Below are 15,653 nucleotides of genomic sequence, written 5' to 3' on the forward strand. Positions count from 1 at the left end.
GCCCCCAAAGATACTATTCCCAAAAGGCAACTGGACTTTCTTGGGGTTTTTTTCCCCCCTTGAAAACGTTTCGCTTTTCATCCAAGAAGCTTCTTCAGTTCAGAATGGAAGAGCTTCTTGGACGAGAGGCGAAATGTCTTCAAGGAAAAACAAAGTCCAGTTGCCTCTAGAAAAAAAACACCTTTGGCAACCACGACCTGGATGACTGAGAATCTCCACAGACATTTAGCTATGCACCTTGGAATGGTGTGGGAGGATTTCCAAAAAACACTGCAGACTACAGGAACCATTTGCGCTTGAGATGCAGACCACACAGACTCATCCCCAACAGCCTTGTGCCTGTCTTCAACATTGAAGGGATCCAGGGCAGAAAACATCCTGCAGCCAAGAAAGGCCCACACCCATTTGCACCATTCAGGTGACCCTGAGGACACAGATAAGCCTCCAAGTGGCCTCAACGACCCTCTAAAAGAATGCAAATGACCAGCTGTCTGCAAGGAGTATAAATCCTTCCATTCCCCACCATTCGGTCAGAGCTGAAGAAGCTTCTTGGATGAGAAGCAAAACATCTTCAAAGTAAAACAAGAAAGTCCAGTCTACAACACAGACCTTTCAGCAGTTCCAAAAAGGCTTCACACACATTTGCCCACTCTGGTGACCCTAACGACATAGATAAATCTCCAGGTGGCCCCAACGACTCTCTAAAAGAATGCAAATGACCACCGGGGTATACAAGGAGTATAAATCTTTCCATTCCCCACCATCCGGTCCGAGCTGAAGAATCTTCTTGGATGAGAAGCGAAACGTCTTCCAAGAAAGTCCAGTTGCCTCTCAAAAAAAGCACCATTGACTTTTCTTGTTGGAAGCCAGCTGGGCAGGTTACAAATGGTGATCACATGATCCCAGGACACTGCAACAGTCATAGGTACATGCCAATTGCCAAGCATCTGACTTTTAGTCATATAACCACCGGGATGCTGCAACCGTCGTTAAGTGTGAAAAGAGTATAATTTTGATCCTTTGGCCAAAAGGCTCCACTGAAATTCTAACACCAAGATGTTCAATGTGGATTTTAATTGATGCTTTCCATTTCAGCCTTTGATTCAGATTTTTTCCTCCCGAAGGACAACTGCAAAAATCTTGTAAGAGGGGCACTTCTTAAGGGGCACGGATTTTCCCATTCATTTAGCTATATTCATAAATCTCATTTTATTCAAAGGTATCTAAACCAACCTCAAATGCAATTCATAGAATCAAAATAGCAATATAGAGGCAGCATTGGGCAACGGTATCTGAAAATCAAAACTGGCAAGTTGATTGCAAATTCTGGAATTCAAACCCACTTTTTCACCTGCAGGTTCTTTATTTTTGAGAAAAAGTTTAAAAAACAAAAACAAAGAGGAACTATTGGATTGATGCTGTTAAAGGTACTTAAGGGTGTTTTTTTTTTTCTGTTCTGCTTTGAATGGTACCTGCCTAGCTCTTTAACTTGGAATTTTGGATCAGGAAGGAAGGAAGGAAGGAAGGAAGGAAGGAAGGAAGGAAGGAAGGAAGGAAGGAAGGAAGGAAAGAAGGAAGGAAGGAAGGAAGGAAGAAGATGCAAGGGAGGGAGGAAAGGAGGTGGGAGGGAGGATGAAGGAATGGATCTTTTTAAGAAGAGATAGAACAGTCACTTCTCTGAAATGGTATAGAGTTTTCTTCTAGGGCAGTGATGGCGAACCTTTTAGAGACCGAGTGCCCAAACTGCAACCCAAAGCCCACTTATGTATGGTCAGGTGCCAGGTAGGCGTGGCACATTGGGTGGGTGTGGCCAATTGTGTCAGCGTGGCCCATTGGGTGGGTGTGGCTGCGGTGGTAATGGCAGACTGGGTGGGACTAAAAAATTCAATCAATCAATTCCAACTTTGCGAGGTCTTTTTTTTTCTCACCAGAAGTTGAAATTGGTTGATTGATTGAACCTTTTTTTTTTTTTTTTGCGCATGGCAATGGAGGCCTAAAGGGAAAAGGTTTTATTAAACCCAGCTGAAGGACTGGGGTGACAGTGCATGTGCCCACAGAGAGGGCTCTGAGTGCCGCCTCTGGCACCCGTGCCATAGGTTCGCCACCACGGTTCTAGGGGGTTGAACTGGAAGACCTCCAAGGTCCCTTCCAGCTCTGCTATTCTGTTAAAGCGGAGTCTCTCAATGACCTTGTTGAGTTTCTTGGGTGAACACACAGATAAGGGATTTTTGCCTGTTGCTTAAGAGCTCCTTCAAGTCAGAGGCCTTCTGCAAGAGTGCTGATAATTAACTGAACACCAGAAGCATCAATTGATTAGCATATGCAAAGTAAGTGCCCTCCCACTTCACGGGGGGGGGGATGCACAGCCGGTGCCAGTAACTTGGCCAACCTTGGATGACCTTGGCAAGTGCCATAGAAGGGGAACATATGACAAGGGGAACCAAGGGTGGGACTGGGAAGCTGGAAAGAACGGGGAGAAGACAGTAAGCCTTCCAAAAGCTCATCTAAACTGAACTCCCACTCAGAAAATCTGGCAGATTAGCAGCCCCGCGTTTCTTTCAAAGCAACCAAGGATTGTAATTCCAACAGCCAGATGCCTTTTAGAAGCATCCTGATGAGGCCGGACCTCAAGGTTAAAGATCCCCTTAGGCACTGGGAGGTGATTCACCTTAAATGTGCAAGTGAGGGCAAGCAATGAGCCAGACTGAGCTGGCTAGGGGAATATAAGCACTGGAAGATGTCCATGTCACAGGTGGTCACAGCTGCCCAGCCGGCTCACTACTCCTGAATAAGGTGTGAATGCTGCTAGAGCAGTGGTTCTCAACCTGTGGGTCGGGACCCCATTTGGGGTCGAACGACCATTTCACGGGGGTCGCCAAACAACGCAGTCCGCCATTTTTTCCCCCTTTTCCTTAGCTGTGCTACTTCCTTAGACTCTCTTGAATAGAGTCTAATTCTATTGGCTTTCAAAAGCCAATAGGAATTGTCCAGGCTGTCTCTGCCCTGCTGAGCCCGCCAAAAATCCCATTCTGCCAACGGTGCTGCACCAGTTGAGTAGTCCTCGACTTACGACCGGTTGAGTAGTCCTCGACTTACGACTGGTTGGGGGTCGCGGCATTAAAAAAGTTGAGAACCACTGTGCTAGAGACTCAACCAGGAGTTGAGGAAGAGGAAGACAAAGAGGAAGGAGGAGGAAGAGGAAGACAAAGAGGAAGAAAAAGAGGAAGAGGAAATGAAGAAGGAAGAAAGAGAAAGAGGAGCAGGAAGAGGAAGGGGAGGAGGAGGAAGAGGAGGAAGAACAGGAAGAGGAGGGCAGAGAGGAGAAAGAGGAAGAAGAAGAAGAGGAGGAGGAGGTAGACAAGGTGGAGGAGGGGAAAAAGAGGGGGGAGGAGGTGACCAGATCAGAGAGAGACACATGAGCTAATGTCTGCCAGGCAACTTCAGCCCTCTTCAGAATCAGAATCAAAATCAAATCAAATCAAAAAGACTCCGGATGAAACTTAACAGCGGTTATATGTCCTTCTGAATTTCTCTGGGAGAAAAGTTACAACTGCCGTGGAAAACCAGCACAGATGGCCTCTTCTCATGTGCCAAGAAGACCCCCATGGGAATTTTTTCCAGCCTAAACAGAGCTCAAAGATAACACAGAATTAGAGAATTATGGAACTGGGAGGAGCCATTTTGAAGTCAGGCCTTAATTCTCTTGGACCAACATCATGCCAGCTTGGCCAATGCAATGAAGGCCAAGGTTCAGCTAGAACTATATTTGCAACCTGGGCACCTTTCAGAGGGGTGGACTTCAACTCCCAGAATTCCCCAGCCAGCTTTGCTGGCTGGGGAATTCTGGGAATTGAAGTCCACACCTCTTAAAGGTATCAAGGTTGAGACACACAAGACCTTCAAACATTGGGGGAGGGGAGGGAGAGATCCCAGCAGGAAGAATTCTGGGAGTTGAAGTCCACACATGCTATCTGGGGAATTCTGGGAGTCGAAGTCCATCCATCTTCAGGTTCCTAAGGTTGAGAAACTCTGATCTAGACGCCTAACTCATTTGTTTCCCTTCTTAGACTTACACTAAGATGCATGAACAACCACTACATATTACACTAAGAGCCCACTCTGCCACTCTCTTTCCCTTTAAAAGAGAAAAAAAGCAAGTCAAGAACACGGCATGACTTTTAAAAAGCAATAAAATATTGCGGTTTATTAACTTAATAAGCTTTGCTGAAAGGCGCATCTAAATACGGGTGGCATATAAGGGGAAGCTCCCTCCTCCTTTCCCCAGGCACAAACTTTTAATGTAAGAACTGCCAAGATAAAGATAGTCCTAGCCATGCCTTGCCTCAAACCTTTTTAATTGGAATTAAAGGCACGTTGGGCGTATCCCTTAAGTTCTCACTCTACTATAATTGAAGCACTGAAGTGGTGTCTCTGGCTGTAATCTTGCACACAGATCAGGGAGCAAGCTCTCTTGGGAATCATCGACTCCTAGAGCTGGAAGGGACCTTGGAGGTCTTCTAGTCCAACCCCTGCCCAAGGAAGGAGTCCTTATACCAGGGGTAGGCAACCTTGGCTCTTTAATCATTCATGGACTTCAACTCCCAGAATTCCTGAGCCAGCATGGCTCAGCTTGGAAACCTCTCCCTTTCCCCTCAGAGTGGTCGGCTCAGGAATTCTGGGAGTTGAAGTCCACGAGTCATAAAAGAGCCAAGGTTGCCTACCCCTCCCTATACTATTTCAGCAAATGGTTGTTCAGTATATTTTTGAAAACCTCCAGTGATGGATGTCCCACAACTTCCGAAGACAAGCCATTCCACTGATTAATTAACAGAATAACAGAATTGGAAGGGACCTTGGAGGTCTTCTAGTCCAAACCCTGCCCAAGGAAAGATAGCCAGGGGTAGGCAACCTTGGCTCTTTTATGACTCGTGGACTTCAACTCCCAGAATTCCTGAGCCGGCCATGCTGAGGGGAAAGGGAGAGAATGCCATGCTTAGCCATACTGACTCAGGAATTCTGGAAGTTGAAGTCCATGAGTCATAAAAGAGGCAAGATTGCCTATGTCTGCTTTATACCATTCTGGACAAATGGTTCTTCAATCTTTTCTTGAAAACCTCCAGGGATGGAGTACCCACAACTCCGGGAAGCAAGTCTAATGTCTACTTTAATGAAAAGAAGGACTAGGGGGGACATGATAGCAGTCTTCCAGTATTTGATGGGCTGCCACAAAGGAGAGGGGGAGTCATCCTATTCTCCAAAGCAGCTGAAGGCAGGACAAGAAGCAACGGATGGAAACTAATCAAGGAGAGAAGCAACCTAGAACTAAGGAGAAACTTCCTAACATCCTGGACAAACGGTTGTCAACCTTTCCTTGATAACTTCTAATGATGGAGCTAGCACCCACAACTTTGGATGGCAAGCTGTCCTGCGATCGATCATTCTTACAGTCAAGAAATGCCTCTTTATTTCCAGGGTGGATCTCCCTGTGAGGAGCTCCATCCATTGTTTCTTGCCCGGCTCTCAGCTGCTTTAGAGAACAAACTGACCTCCCCTCCTTTGTGACAGCCCTTCAAGCCTTGGGTGATGCCAGGTTGAATTTCTCTCTGAAAATAAGAAACCGACCAACCGTGGGTAATTTGCAGGACATGTCTGGATGCCTTGTATCTGCTAGTCGGAGTGCTCTGGCACCCAAGACACAAGGCAGAGCCTGGTTGCCGTCTGGAGCACAGCAATTACCTCGTCTCTCTGTGCTGGACCTTTTGAAAGCCAGCGTGTGGAGGATGGAGAGGCTGCGTTGGGCAGGGTTTCAAAGGCCTCCGAGCCCACCATGTGCACGGAGCTTAATAGTTGCATTAGCCGATTGTTGGCAAGCGGCCATTGTGCTCTCCAAATAGACTGTGGGGATAAAAGGAACCATTTCCCCTGCACGGTGGGCGAAGGCCCGACAACAACAGTTGATCTGCAAATGCTATTAAAAAAAAGCCTCCAGATCGTCTGGCTGCTTCGGAGTCTCTTTCCGAGTCTAAGAATGAATAATGCCCATTCCCAACGTGGCGCTCTGGAAAACCACTTTCCGGTTCTGAAGGTTGCAGAAGTCAAAGGAAGCCTGTTTCTTTAGCAGGAAGGAGAGACGGTGCCAAGGCTGCTAATCGGCAGGTGGCCTGGAAGGACTTGGTGTTCTCCAAGAAGGCTACCAGAGAAAAAATGGATAGGGCAACTTCCTTCCTTCCTTCCTTCCTTCCTTCCTTCCTTCCTTCCTTCCTTCCTTCCTTCCTTCCTTCTTTCCTTCCTTCCTTCCTTCCTTCCTTCCCTCCCACCCTCTCATTCCCATATCCTTCCTTCTCCCTCCCTCATTTCCATCTCCTTCCTTCCTTCCTTCCTTCCTTCCTTCCTTCCTTCCTTCCCTCATTCCCATTTCCTCCCTCCCTCCCTCCCTCCCTCCCTTCCTTCCTTCCTTCCTTCCTTCTTCATTCCCATCTCCTTCCTTCCTTCCTACCCTCCCTCCCACCCTCTCATTCCCATATCCTTCCTTCTCCCTCCCTCATTCCCATCCTTTCCTTCCTTCCTTCTCTCCTTCCCTCCCTCATTCCCATCTCCTTCCTTCCTTCCTACCTCCTTCCTTCCTTCCCTCATTCCCATCTCCTTCCTTCCTTCCCTCCCTCCCTCCCACCCTCTCATTCCCTTATCCTTCCTTCTCCCTCCCATTCCCATCTCCTTCTTTACTTCTTTCCTTCCTTCTTTACTTCTCTCCTTCCCTCTCATTCCAATCTCCTTCTCCGTCCCTCATTCCCATCTCCTTCCTTCATTTCTTCCTTCCTTCCTTCCCTCATTCCCATCTCCTCCCTCCCACCCTCTCATTCCCATCTCCTTCCTTCTCCCTCCCTCCCTCCCTCCCACCCTCTCATTCCCATCTCCTTCCTTCTCCCTCCCTCATTCCCATCTCCTTCCTTCATTCCTTCCTTCTCTCATTCCCATCTCCTTCCTTCTCCCTCTCATTCCCATCTCCTTCCTTCCTTCCTTCCCTCCCTCCCTCCCACCCTCTCATTCTCATATCCTTCCTTCTCCCTCCCTCATTTCCATCTCCTTCCTTCCTTCTTTCCTTCCTTCCTTCCCTCCCTCATTCCCATTTCCTTCCTTCCTTCCTTCCTTCCTTCCTTCCTTCCTTCCTTCCTTCCTTCCCTCCCCTTCCCTCCCCGCTCCCTGACAGGACAAATAACTGCCACTTCTAGTTCTTGCCAGATAGAAGACCAGGTAACACCTACCCTGGGAGGGTCCTTTTCTCTTTCATCTTTCTGCAGCCTCTTTCCTCCCATACCCCAATGGCCATCCTTTCCAGAACCGTGCAACCTCCTCTAGACCTCCAGAACCCAAGCTAGACCTGGGCTGATCAGGAGACACGCAGTGACAGGCTCAACCACTCTTCACCTGAAGAGCAAAGGCTGCTGGGCAGGCTGAGAACACCAACTATTCCCAGAAAAGGGACTCTGCCAACCTAAAAAAGCGCCAACTCTCTGCAAAAATAATTTGATCCTGGCTTGTTCTGCATCTGGTAGCCCTGAGAGAGGAGTGGGTGAGTTGCACTTTGTTCTTTTTCCAGTCAGAACTTCTGAGTACGGACAACTCCCACATTTTTATTTCATAAGCAGGAATGAAAGAACTCAGAAAACCAAAGCTGACCTTAGTCACCCTGCCACTGAGATAAACAAAAAACTGGATTCCTTTCTTAAAATAAAGCAGAAGAGATGCTCCATCACTGGAAGTTTTTAAGAAGAGACTAGACCAGGGGTAGGCAACCCAAAACACTCAAAGAGCCACTTGGACCCGTTTCCCACCAAAAACAAAGCACCGGGAGCCGCAAAACCCTTTTGATATCTAAAATGAAGATAACACTGCATATATCCTTTTTTACCTTTATTATAGGTGTGTGTGTGTTTGTGTGTGTGGGGGGTATTTGTGTGTGTATGTGTGTGTGTGTGTGTGTATATGTATATGTATGTATGTATGTATGTATGTGTGTGTATATATACACACACACACATACACATACACACACAGGTAAAAAAAGGATATATGCAATGTTATCTTCATTTTAGATGTCAAAAGGGTCTCTGTCTCTCTCTCTCCCTCTCTATCTGCCGTTGGTCTGCCACTCCTCTTCCCCCGCTCTCTTTCTTTCTCTCTCTCTCTTTCCTCTCTCTCTCTCTCCCTCCCCCCCTCTCTCTTTCTCCCCCCCTCTCCTATCTGCTGCTCACCTGGCAAGCTTCAAGTTGTTCTCCAAGAAGCTCAGGGGTAAGCAACCTCGTCTCTTTTATGACTCATGGACTTCAACTCCCAGAATTCCTGAGTCAGCCTAGCTGGGCTAGCTAGCTCTCTCCTGCCCTTCCTGCTTCCTGCAGAGACGCAGCAAAGGGAGGAGCTCCGCCCAGAAAGCTTTTCAGCTCCTCGGAGAACACTGTGAGTGCACTCTCTGTTACACATACACACAACACACAACACACACACACCCAGACACACACACACACACACACACACACACACACACACACACACACAGAGAGAGAAGCAGGGAAGCGCAAGTGCCTCTCTCTGTCTCTGTCTCTCTCTGCAAAGGCAGAGGAGGCTGGGAGCCGCAGGGGAAGACTCAAAGAGCCGCATGCGGCTCCGGAGCCGCAGGTTGCCGACCTGTGGACTAGACAGTCACTTGTCTGAAATGGTATAGGTTCTCCTGTTTGAGCAGGGGGCTGGACTAGAAGACCTCCAAGGTCTATTCTATTCTATTCTATTCTATTCTATTCTATTCTATTCTATTCTATTCTATCATTATTCTATTCTATTCTATTCTATTCTATTCTATCATTATTCTATTCTATTCTATTCTATTCTATTCTATTCTATTCTATTCTATTCTATTCTATTCTATTCTATTCTATTCTATTCCACTCCACTCCACTCCACTCCACTCCACTCCACCCTACCCTACCTACCTACCCCCTACCCTACTCTACTCTAACCTGGAGTCCCTTCTGAATTCTCAAGCACATGGAGGGAGGTCTCCACCTCTCAAGAAGATTTCACACCTTGAGACACATTCTGAGTATTTTTGCAGCTGGTGACTCTGCAAATAGCCAGCCCTATTCCCTCTGTGCTGAGCCTTCCTCCCGTGTCAACTCTCAATATGCACAGAAAAGCAGCAGGCACCTGCGCCAACCTTAGTGAGGCTGTAGGAGGCCACAAGGCCAGCTGGCTGCAGCTTATGAGGCCACCTCACTTTCCGCTGAAAGAGCCTGAGAACAGTTCCTGAATCTAGAAGTGCCCATTCCTGTGTCTTGCTGCGGTGAAGACCAGACAAGCTGCCAAAGATCTGACAGCAGGAGAACAGAAATAACAGCTTGAGCAAGCATGAAAAATGACCTGACTTACAAAATTATAGAATACCAGAGTTAGAAGGGACCTTGCAGGTCTTTTGGTCCAAACAGAACTAGAAGACTCCTCAAGCAGGAGACCCTATCCTATTCCAGGCAAATGGCTGTTCAGTCTCTTCTGGAAAGCCTCCAGTGTTAAGAGCATCCACAACTTCTGAAGGCAACTTCTGTTCCCCTGGTTAATTGTTCTCACGGTCAGGAAATTCCTCCTTAGTTCTAGGTTGGTTCTCTCCTTGATCCGTTTCCATCCATTACTTCTTGTCCTGCCTTCTTCAGGCGCTTTGGAGAATAGCTTGACCCCCTCTTCTCTCTGACAGGCCCTCAAATATTGGAAGAGCGCCATCATGTCCCCCCTCGTCCTTCTCTTCATTAAACTAGACATGCCCAATTCCTGCAACCGTTCTTCGTATGTTTTAGCCTCCAGCCCTCTAATCATCTTTGTTGCCCTTCTCTGCGCTCTTTCTAGAGTCTCAACATTGTTTTTATACCGCGGTGACCTAAACTGGATGTGATATTCCAAGTGTGGTCTTACTAAGGCATTATAAAGCAGTCCTAACTCTGTTTTGACCCATTTTTCTGGGGCATCCAAGTCCGGGAGACATCCTGACTTCCTTTTTCATCTGAAACTTTTTAATCTGATCTGAAAAACGCCTCTCCCTTCCCACTTTCCCACCCACCCCAATGCCTGCAGCCCCTGCAAGAGTCACATGAAAACAAACAGAAATACACACTGTAATAAGAGCCATGGATGCTCTGCTGGGAGAGAGGAGATGTGCGGAATTTTGGCTGAACATCCGTTTCTTTGCACGTTGGAATTTGATTGGGGTCTGGATCCTCCTCCCCATAGATTGCAAATTCAGCTTTTGGAACACAATTGTTCTGGCTGCCTTATAAGCCAGGAGGGCCTGAGGACATGGGAAGTGAGAGTTGACATGGGCTATTTGCATGAAGACTATCCTAGACATTAAAGCCTGGGGTCTGGGGAGCTCTTCTCTCTGGGTTGATGGGGGTTCATCACACCTGTGTCCACAACACCCTAGTCAGCTCCAGCATCCTCCAGAGATCTGTGACTGAGATAGCATCTCTGAAGCTGGGCCCTCTTAACAACAACAACAACAACAATAATGTTGGAAGGGACCTTGGAGGTCATCTAGTCCAACCCCCTGCTCAGGCAGGAAACCCTCTACCATTTCAGACAAATGGCTGTCCAATCTCTTCTTAAAAACTTCCAATGTTTGAGCATTCACAGCTTCTGGAGGCAAGCTCTTCCACTGGTGAATTGTCCTCACTGTCAGGAAATTTCTTCTTAGTTCTAGGTTGCTTCTCTATTTGGTTAGTTTCCATCCATTGCTTCTTGTCTTGCCTTCAGGCGCTTTGGAGAATAGCTTGACTCCCTCTTCTTTGTGGCAGCCCCTGAGATATTGGAAGACTGCTATCATGTCACCCCTGGTCCTTCTCTTCATTAAACTAGACATACCCAATTCCAGCAACCATTCCTTATATGTTTTAGCCTCCAGTCCCCTGATCATCTTTGTTGCTCTTCTCTTACTCTTTCTAGAGCCGGGGTCTTCAAACATGGCCCTTTTATGATTTGTGGGCTTCAACTCCCAGAATTCCTCAGCCAGGCTCGCTGGCTGAGAAATTCTGGGAGTTGAAGTCCACAAGCCATATAAGGGCCAAGTTTGAAGACTCCTGTTCTAGAGTCTCAACATCTTTTTTACCATTCTAGAAACAATGCCAGGATGATGGAGGGCACCTGGTTTGGGAAGGCTGCACTTCCAGGTATGTGCTGACATGGACAAAGTGGAGAACTTTGATTTTTGCAAAACTGGGTGTGAACTCAGTGTTGGGATTCAAATATATGAACAACTGGTTCTCTATGTGGATGCCACTTCCAGAAGTACATTCTAGGTCTGGGCAACAAAAAATTAGCAACCGGTTCTGTGAAACTGGTGTCAACTGGCTGAATCCCACCACTGTGTGAACTGTCCTGATCTCTACTCCTAGAGCTATTGTGTGGATCAAAAGACTGCAACTGCTTAGCTTTCACACATCTCTGAACAGACAATACTCAAACATCTGCTTTGACATGCACGTTCGGCAAGTTCAAAAGCTTTGTGGCTGTTTCTTTCTCCCTTCAAGGAAAACAAATTTGACAGAGTGAACAAGAATAGGAGGGAGAGGAAAGGGGGTTGACAGGGTGATTTTGAATATAGAACATAGAATAACAGGGTTGGAAGGGACCTTGGAGGTCTTCTAGTCCAACCCCCTGCCCAGGCAGGAGACCCTGGACAAACGGCTGTCCAGTCTCTTCTTGAAAACCTCACTCACAATTTCTGGAGGCAAGCTGTTCCATTGATTGATTGTTTTATCTGTCAGGAAATTTCTCCTTAGATCTAGGTTGCTTCTCTCCTTGATTAGTTTCCATCCGTTGCTTCTTATCCTGCCTTCAGGTGCTTTGGAGAATAGCTTGGACGCCCCCCCCTCTTCTTTGTGGCAGCCCCCTAGATCAGAGGTGGCGAACCTATGGCATGGGTGCCAGAGATAGTACTCGGAGCACTCTCTGTGGGCACACGTGCCATTGCCCCAGCCTCACCTCCCCCCGTGACTTACTCACCAGCAGCCCCCCTGGAGGAGAGTCGCCCCTGAGCGTGGCCCACGCAGAGCAGCGCAGCCAAGGACATGGCAGGCAGGCAGCGTAGACAAGACTCTGCCCTCACGTTCCATCATGCAATTGATGCTGTGGAGCACGGGCAGAGGGTGTGGGGCGCTGCTGGGCTGCCTGGGCGATCTGCGGCAGGCGCTGGAGATGGTGAGTAGTCCTATGGGCAGGCGGGATGGGGGGCAGGGCAGAGGGTGGAGCGGGGACGGAGTCAGTTTTTGGGCACTCAGTCTCTAAAAGGTTCGCCATCCCTGCCCTAGATATTGGGACACTGCTATCATGTCACCCCTAGTCCTTCTTTTTATTAAACTAGACATACCCAAATCCTGCAACTGAATTGTTAGAAGTAAGTCTTCATCCTGGTTCATCCAAGCTGGGAATAAATAAGCAACATGGCGACTGCTTTGGGAAGATGGATACAGTTTATTGAAGAAGCAGAAAGAGCAGAGGAGAGAAGGGCTGAGCACATGGGCAAGGGGTTTTTATACCCTCTCTAGCCTTTTGTTTGGAAGTTTCCTGTTCCTTTGAGGCTATTTCCTGTGTCACGTATTCTGACCTGAGCTTAGGTGTGCCTATCTGGTATACTTGATGGTAATAGGTTAGTCTTATTATGTCCCAAAAGTCATATCCTGCTTCCCTAATGATGGGGCTAATGACTCCTAGAGTTTGGGTGGGGTATGCAGATTTTTTCTTTGTCTTCTTGAATTCTCTGGCTCCAACTTTCTGATGGCTTTACATCTGCATTTGTATAGGGCTGGCTCCTGCTTGGGGCAAAGAAATTTGGGGCCAGGTTTGGTTTCTGCTTTTAAAACTCCTTTTGAGGAGAAATATATATTTTTCTGCCCTTTTAATATTTCCTTCTCTGGGGCTAACTTCCCTCATGTTCATTGTATGTTTTAGCCTCCAGTCTCCCAAATCATCGTTGTTGCTCTCCTCTGTCCTCTTTCCACAGTCTCAACATCTTTTTTATATTGTGGTGACCGAAACGGGATGCGGTATTCCAAGTGTGGTCTCAACCAAGGCATTATAAAGTGGTATTAACACTTCTCATTGTCTTGAGGCTATCCCTCTGTTAACGCAGCCTAGGACTGCACTGATCCAGGACCAAACTTGGCAACCGCCATCATAGCCATGAAAACATTGGCTGTTTTACCTGAAGCCATACTCCTGAGCAAGTAAATTAAAAAGAGGGGCTACATTTTTCTTTCTAAAAGAGGAGGGATTTTTATAAAGCTGCTTTGTTGACCAATGCATCGTGCTTATTTTAAACGGGTCCAGTTTTGTGAAACACCAAGTTTCTGAAAGATTCTTTCACCGTGGAATGATTTAAAAACAAACTAACCAGCAGTGATTTTTATGCAGCCAGAGTCCACAAGAAATAATATTTGCAATCGGTATAATGGCCACTGCCCTTTCCTCCGCTCTAAAAGGGGATGAAACCATCCCATAATTTCACCTCTTTTGTGTAATAGGCGGGGAGAATAGCCTTCAAGAACAGCAGCAAGAGCCACAGACGAGAGTCAGAACAATGAAATAAGAGTCCAAAGAAGGAGTGGAATTTGAGGAATGGTCTCAGAGACCCTCCCTAGTGGTCGTCTAGGTGGGGGGGCACTTTCTGGCTGGCAAAAAAACTCTGTTCCTGCAACCTTATATTAAACAATGTTTTATTTGCAAATTTGCAAATTTTACTTTCCTAGTTTGGGGTCTACCTTGAAGGACTGACAATTTGCAAAATTCCGTTTCTTTGTTCAGAACGGCTAGCATTGGTTAGGAGTTGCCTCTTGCTGTGACACACACACACACACACACACACACACACAGAGAGAGAGAGAGAGAGAGAGAGAGAGAGAGAGAGAGAAATCAAATATGCATGAAAATACAGAGATAACCCCATTTCTCCTAATTTAGAAGCCATGGCATTTGAGGGCAGGACAAGAAGCAACTGATGGAAGTGAGAACAACTAGGTTTTCTAAGAAGAAATTGGACAGCCATTTGTCCAGAATGGATAGGGTCTCCTACTTGAGCAGGGGGTTGGACTAGAACAGGGCTTTTCAACCTTTTCACCCATTGTACCACTTTTAGGATATGGCAATATCTGAGTACCACCAGTCGCCTAGCAAGGTGTCAAAAACTTGATGACCCCTCAAAAATAGCGGGGGGGGGGTGGGGGGGTGTTTGGTTTTTATTCCCCCGTCTAGTGGCTGGTTGCAGCAGGTTTTGGTCACTTCACGTGACCCTGGGACACTGTGACCGTCATAATTATGAATCAGTTGCCAAGCATCTGAATGTAAATCACAAGACCCTGGGGATGCTGCAACATTCCAGCTAATCGGCACTTCTTCTGGGCTCAGCAGAAGCGCTAGGATCAGTGCTGCTTTCCAGCTGATTGGTGCTTCTTCATGGCTCAGCAGAAGTACCAGGATCAGCGCTGATCTCCAGCTGGAGCCTGGCTCTGATCCTGGCACTTCCACTGAGCCTTGACAGTCTCGAAGAAGCGCCGATCAGCTGGAAAGCAGCATTGATCCTGGCGTTTCCGCTGAGCCCTGACAGCCCTGCAGCTCCAGCCATCTCTCGCTCAGGCTTGTGCGGTGCTGCCACTGGTTCAGCTCATTCCCCTCCCCCGCTACCACTTTTCTAGGATGGTCGTGTACCACCTGCCAGGTGCCAGTGTACCACAGGTGGTACCTGTACCACTGGTTGAAAAGCCCTGGACTAGAAGAACTCCAAGATCCCTTCCAACTCTGTTATTGTCTTAAGCAGTGGAATAGCTTGCTCCTGGGGAGGAAAGCTATGGCAAATCTAGACAGCATTCTAAAAAGCAGAGACCTCACCCTGCCAACAAAAGTGTGTATAGTCAAGGCCATGGTTTTCCCAGTTGCAATGTATGGCTGTGAAAGTTGGACCATAAGAAAGGCTGAGCGCCAAAGAATTGAGGCCTTTGAACTATGGTGCTGGAGAAGACTCCTGCGAGTCCCTTGGACTGCAAGGCGTTCAAACTGGTCAGTCCTAGAAGAGATTAACCCCGACTGCTCTTTAGAAGGCCAGATCCTGAAGTTGAAACTCAAATACTTTGGCCACCTAATGAGAAGGAAGGACTCACTGGAGAAGGGCCTAATGCTGGGAAAGATTGAGGGCAATAGACGAAGGGGACAACAGAGAATGAGATGGCTGGATGGAGTCACTGAAGCAGTAGGTGTGAACTTAAATGGACTCCAGAAGATGGTAGAGGACAGGAAGACCTGGAGGAATGTTGTCCATGGGGTCGCGATGGGTCGGACACGACTTCACAATTAACAACAACAACAAAGTGGAACAGCTTGTCTTCAGAACTTTTGGGTGCTCCATCACTTTTAAGAAAAGATTGAATGGCCACTTGTCTGGAATGGTATAGGGTTTCCTGCCTGAGCAAAGGGTTGGACCAGAAGACCTCCAAGGTCCCTTCCAACTCTGTTATTCTGTTAACTAATCAGTGGAACGGCTTACCTCCAGAAGTTGTTGGGTGTTCCATCACTGCATGTTTTTCAAAAACAGACTGGGTAATGATTTGACCAGGATGGTATAAAGCAGC

At 47.4% G+C, this 15,653-nt stretch overlaps 1 protein-coding gene across 4 annotated transcripts in view; it reads right to left on the reverse strand.

Moving 5' to 3' along the window:
* The window catches only part of CNTFR (ciliary neurotrophic factor receptor), a 215,328-nt gene that overhangs the window by 170,116 nt on the left and 29,559 nt on the right, over window positions 1-15,653 (reverse strand). For 2 of the 4 annotated variants that reach the window (XM_039361480.1, XM_039361479.1), the window contains exon 1: window positions 5,737-6,201. The exons of 1 other annotated variant lie outside the window; for it this stretch is intronic. In XM_039361480.1, coding sequence (XP_039217414.1) covers window positions 5,737-5,853 — 117 coding nt within the window. In that variant the 5' untranslated portion in view covers window positions 5,854-6,201. Of the gene's footprint in view, window positions 1-5,736; window positions 6,202-15,653 lie in introns of those variants that run through there. One more of the 4 variants, XM_039361478.1, reaches the window with a different exon arrangement.

This window comes from Crotalus tigris, unplaced genomic scaffold (assembly GCF_016545835.1).
Source record: "Crotalus tigris isolate CLP2741 ecotype Arizona unplaced genomic scaffold, ASM1654583v1 scf7180000019276.598803, whole genome shotgun sequence".
NCBI lineage: Eukaryota > Metazoa > Chordata > Lepidosauria > Squamata > Viperidae > Crotalus > Crotalus tigris.